The 7,174-nt window shown below is 42.1% G+C and overlaps 1 protein-coding gene across 1 annotated transcript in view; it reads right to left on the bottom strand.

Annotated features, from left to right (window-relative positions):
• DNAH5 (dynein axonemal heavy chain 5) overlaps nucleotides 1–7,174 on the bottom strand; it is a 223,620-nt gene that overhangs the window by 20,154 nt on the left and 196,292 nt on the right. The window contains exons 69-72 of the mRNA XM_023532947.1: nucleotides 6,098–6,343; nucleotides 2,777–2,996; nucleotides 1,134–1,339; nucleotides 331–534 (exon numbers count right to left, since the gene is read on the bottom strand). Of these exons, the coding sequence (XP_023388715.1) occupies nucleotides 331–534; nucleotides 1,134–1,339; nucleotides 2,777–2,996; nucleotides 6,098–6,343 (876 nt within the window). The remainder of the gene's footprint in view (nucleotides 1–330; nucleotides 535–1,133; nucleotides 1,340–2,776; nucleotides 2,997–6,097; nucleotides 6,344–7,174) is intronic.

The raw sequence follows: 7,174 nt of genomic DNA, 5'->3' as shown, positions 1-7,174 counted from the left end.
AGTCTCACAGGTAGAGAGCTCCAGGGGGTTTGTGTAGTCCCCAAGTTCTAAATATGCCCTATCTGTCACCTCTCCAAGAATAGTCCTCACTGAAGCATTAAAAGAGAAGGGAGGAGGGAATTTGAGCAAAACACACGCTCGGAACAAATACAAACATTTTAATCATCAGGCAAATATAAACATATGAAGAAAAGCATCTACGGCAGACGGTTCAATACGCATGACCATTAAAATGTATATTAAAGGAAGTATATATAGTGTAAATAAGTAACAAAAAGCTCAAATGCTGTGGATATTTGCTCTATGTGTAAAATTCTGATGTCGACAAACCTGGATATAATGAAGATAGTTATCCACTGTGCTGCATTTTGGAATATTGTATCCTTGGTAAAAGCAGAAATCTGGTCCAAACATATTTTCACTGAACCAAACCTTAGCAAATGTGTTCAACAATCTCTTATCATAGTCATCAGTGACTCGGCCTCCATACTGAATCTCGCCTATCATGTAGCGGACGGTGGTCCAGGAGACGCCCTGGGAAATTTATAGAATAATTGTGTAGAAAGAAGTGAACTTGTCTTCATCTCTACCAAGTAACACTTATGTGTTCATTGTCACCAATGTCATTCATTCATTCATTCACTCATTCGTTTATCCATCCATCAGTAATGTGAGAAATGCAGAAAGAAAATTAAATAGACAATATGAGCAATCTCTCCAAACTCGTGGTCATAACTCAAAACAGACTCTCTTGATGCATTCATATTTTCATACTTTAATTTCAACATTAAAAATGTGTATTTTTGAGAATATTGAGGCAATTCGTTAAAAAGCACACACTTCAAAAATAACGTAGACTCTCATTTTCATTTTCAAAAATTTACAAACGAGGTTTCCCCACTTGTTCCTCCCTCCAATAGACTCTGTTAGGTTGTCTTATATGCAGTGTCAACATGCCTCTGCGAAATAAAAAGATAATCAAAATCCATTTGCTTTTTACATGAAATCAACAGCCAAGTGGCTATGACTTCAACGTAATGACTCTGTAAGCACAGAAAAGCATCGCTCTTACAGGATTTACCCCAAAGCTTGAGGACCCAAGCCCACAATCACCGGCGGCGTGCGCACAGTACCTTCTTAATGTCCATGTCATCTAAGTGGTTTTGGAGGAACTGCACCGTGGCATTAAAGTCCGCTTGGTTGAATTCGTAGGGGATGTTCCACCCTAGGGCACCAAACTTCCGCCTCTCCTGGACCGTGGAGTGCAGGAAAGCCACCGCGTACAGCATGGGCTTCCACTGTGCCACGCCGCTCACGTCCAGCAGGTCTTGGCTCACACCTTGTCGCGGTCGGTTGGGTGAAAAACAGTATCATCTCTCAAAACATCTTTATTTTCTGTTACTTGTATGTCACTAATTTTTGTAAAATCCTAATAGTGAACGTCTCTTATTTTGAATTATTTTTATCACATTCATATGACCACTATCATTTACTTTGGGGCATCCAGAGGACATTGCTCCCTGAAAAATCTGCAAATAGATTTCAAGGGAAGAGGGGCTTGCTTACCTGGATCAGGTTCCTGCCAATCTAACGAGATAATGTAGGAATAAATAGAAGTGGAAGAATAATGGTGGTAAAATAAATGCTGGTACTATTACTACTATTACTACATCTACTGCTACTATTGAATAATAACGATAATAAAATTTATAGTATTGTTGTTATTATTTGGGTCATATACGCAAACTATTTTAATTAATATTAAATTGTTAATAGTGTATATGTAAGTTCATTGCAACCTGAGTATATTCCCAAAATAATGATTATCATATATGTATTTATGTGTATAACATATTATGTTATATTAATTATATTATATATAATCCTATATTTTTCCATTTGGTAATCTTTTTCACTGTCATCACCCTTCCACATCTATTTTATCCTATTACCTTGTAAACTGGCAGAAATTTAAGCCTTGGTAGCAACTCCAAAAAAATCTCTTTGTAGATTTTTCAGATTGATATGTAATAATTATTCTATTCATTATTATTTTAAATACATTGTATTCCAATCATCCTGGATAGATTTTATTGTCCTCATTTTACATGTAAGATAACTTGATGTTCTGGTCGTCTGAGTGACCAGCACTCAAGAAGACAAAGCACCTGTTCAGGAAGGGCCGGAATCAGGGTTGCTAACTCTGAGGTCCATGCTTTTTGCAGACAGGAAGCTGTGACGCAGAGGAAGCAAAGGCAAAGACAGTAATCTCATTTCCAGTTGTGACTGGAGGGGCGTTTTGGTCTGGTTTTGTTGCTTTTGTTTGATTTCCAACTTAGCTACCGTTCCGACATTCTGACCTATGGCTGCATGACGTGGAGGCAGGCCATAATTTTAACTCAGCCTCTCCTCTTGGAAGAGGCTCCTGTCCTACTTTAGGTATGGGGCATGACAACCACAAATGAGAAAATATCACCTTGAGATGTTAACATAAAAAGGTAAGTGTCCAGCAGAGAACAGCAAAGGCCAGAGTAGAGCAATATTGGGCAAACGGGCAAAATAAAAGGTGGGAAATTCTAAGCGCTGGTGTCCTGTCACTGCCAGAGCACGTCCCAAAGGCGCATGACCAAGGGAACCAGCCATCCCCTCCCCACCGTGTTGAATAACAGCTCTATTTGCTCTAATGATATCCTAGCCGATTCAGTTTTCATACTTTCTTTAAGAAAACAATTTAAGTACAAGCACTCCACACACTTGAAGGAATTCCTTGACTCACCGCCGTATGTTCTTTTCAGCCCTGCCCGGAGGCCCTGCGGAGGCTCGTTGGTGAATTTAATGGACATCTGCAGGAGCGTGATGGGAAACCGCTTATGAACCTCGGTGGTCATCCACAGGCGGAAGGCGTCATGCACGGTCTCGGCTTCTACGATGATGTCCATCAGCTCATCCATGAAATCCAGTCCCAGGTGGCAGTTCTGCAGAAGTGCCCATCCTCCCTGTGTCGACAACAGTAAATGGAAATGAGGCTATTTGTGTTGTTTCTAGAGATTTTAGTACGTTCTTTAAAAATTAAGTAGTTAAAATTTAAAAGAAAAGCACACTAACCACTTTAAATTGATCTGGGTCAAATCTAAGGATACAATAATGTTTAACTGAGATAGCTATATTTTTTCTTTATTCCACGTACTTGTCCGGCATAGAGCATGCCAACTGTACCAATAATATATGGTAGGAGTCATGAAAACAACCAAGTGATACATGAAGAGAGATAAAAGCACCTCCCAGTATAAAGATGGTTGATTGAAAACATCCATTGAGCTCAGCTCTCTCTCAAAATTTCATGCAAACTACAGTGAAGGGACTCTTTAAAGGCATGAACTCTTAAGGCCAGAAACGATGTGGGTGACAACACTATCATGGACTCGGGAGAGCTGAATCCTCAACTGGCATTCAGGGAAGGCTGAGGTCTACCCTGATTTATACCACATGACTCCCAAAATACTCAAGAACAGGTGACAGGAGCGACACAAAACTGAAAGTCCAGACCTGCGTCGTGGTCCTGCCTCCCCTAAAGGAAGATGGAAAGCTGATGATCTGCAGGAGGCAGGACAGACGGCGCTTGGACTGGAGGAAACCAGCACGTTAAGAGCACAGGGACCTCGCTGAAAACAGGTGAGTTTACCCACTGATTTTGAGTCTTATCCCCTCCTGGCTCCCACTGAGTTCCCAGAATAATGGTAGCTGGGCATGTACCCTCCAGAATGTGGAAGAAATTTCTCTGGAGAATCTGACCATTCTAAGAACAAGAGACTTAGAAAATAAACTGTATCTTTTTCAGAAATTATTATATGAGCATAAGAATATTCCTTGTATAAAGCAACAAAGGCAAAATTTTAGGACGTGTAATAATAATTTACTCAATATATATCTAATCTATAGAATATTTTTGCTAAAATCATCTACAATGTCCATATCATAATCCTCAGCCGTTTTATTGACTCTGTAACTTGGAGTCATTTAGATTTAACTAGTGCAGCCTATTTAAATCTCTTCCTAAGAAACAAACCAAGCACCAGATTCAAAATCTTAGTAGAGTTACACATAAAACTGATCATTTTGGAATTTCACATATTCCCTGATATTTTCTTTAGAAGTATATGGCCTGTCCTTTGAAAAATTTAATTGACACTATCCTTACCATTCAAAACAAAAGGAGATTAAATACAAAACATAACAACAAGAAGATTGCAGTCTCCCCTTTCATCGAATGTACAGGTGAAGCTGATCTAAGTCTCTCAGCTGAGAACTTTCACTGTTCACCCACAGACTCTCATAGCCAAGTTCACTTCTTTGCATAGCCACATTCTGTATTAAAGGTTTTGAGTTCTTCCTACTAATCATTTATTTTGCTATTCTCGGGCAGTTGGTTCTGTCATATTGCCTCAAATCTTTTTTAAAAAACTTTTAAAAACCCATTGTCTCTGACAAGTTATAATCATGCTAAGAATAATGACATTTTTATTTTACTTGAAATTAAACTACTAAAAAGAAAACATGAATAAACTAAAGGTTAAAAATATTCCATTTAAATTCTAATTTGGTTGCCTGAAACTATAATTATTAGTTTCACAAGTAAATATTTTAAATTCAGGAAGTGTCCTGTTATTGTTAGTGTTTTTGTTCTAAGTCCAATAATTGGCCGAGGGAGGAACAGAAGAAGAGAGGAGGGAGGGGCCTGGAAGGAGACCCATCAGGCGCTCATGTCAGACCGGATGTGGGATTCTTAAATACAGATTTTTTTTTTCATCTCTGGACACACTTCAATCATACTTCTCCTGCCGTCCCTCTCCCAATTGCAAATGAAGTGCATCAAACACAGCACAGCACCAGGCTGGGGGCAGGGCACAACTTGGAGATGGAAGAGCCTGGAGGTAAATACGGAGGTTCTAGAACCCAGTGGGCTCAGCTCTAGACTAGGGGAAAGGGACCAGGATGCAGCACAGTGGTGAGTGTCTAGATTCAGTAGCCAGAACCTAACACTCAGTTGTTTCATGGTGGGCCCAGTGGCAGGGGGTGAGAAAGCCAGTTCTGTCTCAGCAGGCAGATTCCCTGGAGGGCAAAGAAGTCTTGGGATAGTGGCAGAGAGCTCAGACTCAGAGAAGAAGTAGTAGGGTTTGGTCTGAAAAAAAGCCAGAAATGCATCTAAACCCAAACTGCTTGCTCTCCAGGAGGAAAGAGAAACTGAGTGGTTCAGCCCCCTCCTCTTGCTTGGCCGAAGTGTGGAGAAAGAAGGGAGCGGGGTTGGAGGGATCCTCCAGGCACAACTGGATGCCCCAGGGAGGGCTGGGCCAGAGTAAACACATAAGGGCCTTGTCCTGGAGCCAAGTGCTAGAGATGAAATGCAGGACCTCCTGCATCCTGTTAACTTAAGTCCCTGAAATTGCCCAACTCTGGACTTGACTACCCATTAGCAGGGCTGTCATGTGGCTGCCAGCACTTGGCGGCCCCCAACGGCCAAGCCCGAGCATGACATGTTCACGATGCTGTGGAATTTGCAATCCACAGAGGGCTCTAGAAGCCCCAGCCTGGAAGGCGATAGGCCAGGTTTCCTCAAACCTCTGGTACCACAACGTAAGGGCAAATTCCTGGCTTCTGGGATCTGGGCCAGGCCTGGGGGACTCCAGGGCACAGATTATGCATTCTGGAACTCAAGGAAGGTCCGGCGTCGTTGTGGACTTGGAAGCATGGAAGATTCCAAGAACACAGCTGGAGGGGCTGGGGTATATGGCGCAGGGGCAAGGACCACAGGCCATACTGAGCGTTTGGAATCTGTAGTAGGCGGCAGCATTATGCAAACTGAGGACACACAAGATGTGCTGCGTGGGTAGATTTTCCATAAGTCAAGGCTCAGCAGAAAAGGTTTTAAATTACACCTGTTTTCTCATGAAAATTATCTCACAGATATACTTTTCCCACTCAGTAAACAGCGGGCAGTACGTAAATTGAAGCTCTTTACAATCCATGAGTCCCCTGCCGCACTGCATTCTAGAACCTGTAAAGTTAACAACAAAACATGAAAGCCGACACTTGTTCTCACGTTTGCCATCGTCTGCTGCAAGAGCTTGCGAGCGTGGGCCTCCTGGCCCTGGCCCAGGGACACGAAGCGGGTTTCCGTTTTCAGTCGCTTCCCCAAGGCGATGATGGAGTCCGTGGGGTCGGACCCCATAGACAGGAGACAGACGAGGGGCGTCCGCGGGTCGGATTCCTCCCACGTCTTCTCCAAGTCCAAGATGACCCCTTCGGCATAGCTCTCTCCCATGGAGTCCACGATGTACTTGCGGGCCTGCCACAAAAACGTGCGTGAGTCACCAAAACTAGTTCTGACTGCTTACTGCGTACAAGGCGGTGTGGTTTCCAAAATTCATTTCTGGAGATGATCATAACGATGTCCACTATAACCCTGGCCAGCTAAACAGGGCAGAGACTTTTATAATTACAGATTTACATTTTTTTTTCATTTGGTCATCTTTTTTTTTTTTACTGCTATGGTCTCTCCGCCTGTATTTTATCCCCATATTACATAGTAAAATGGCAGGAATTTGAGCCTTGTTAGAAACTCCAAAAAAACTTTTTGTAGATTTTTCAGATTGATATGTAATAATTACTATGTTGTTATTATTATTAAATACCCTACTTTGATAAAAATGTATTCCAATCATCCAGGTTAGATTTTATGGTCCCTATTTTACTTATGAGAAAACAGAAACTCTGACAGTGCATCATCCTTGCCACCAGGCAACTGAATGTCCCCTGATGGGAGCTGTCACGCTCAGACAAATGCTGAGAACCAGCCAGTGCTGCTCATGGGGAACGGCGATTGAATGTGCCTACCTGGTAGACATTCTAGTACACTCCTCCAAAAGGCACCTGGTTGAAAATCACACAAGGAATCTAATGCAAGAATAAGAACTTTAGAGCAGAGAACGCTTTTCCAGAAAGGCCTGCTAGACCCGGTTTAAGACTTGTGTTTATCATAAGGGCCATGGTAATCCATTAAAGGAAGGGCATAATCACACTTCTATTTCTTCTAGAATATAGAAGATGGACGAGAGTGGACAAGAACAACTACAGGAGATCAGTCAGGAAGCCATGGCTATTGTCAGCCTACGGATGA

The sequence above is a fragment of the Pteropus vampyrus genome, unplaced genomic scaffold, assembly GCF_000151845.1.
Source record: "Pteropus vampyrus isolate Shadow unplaced genomic scaffold, Pvam_2.0 Scaffold94, whole genome shotgun sequence".
NCBI lineage: Eukaryota > Metazoa > Chordata > Mammalia > Chiroptera > Pteropodidae > Pteropus > Pteropus vampyrus.
The sequence above is the reverse complement of the archived record's forward strand: the minus strand, read 5'-3'. Positions and strand labels throughout refer to the sequence as shown.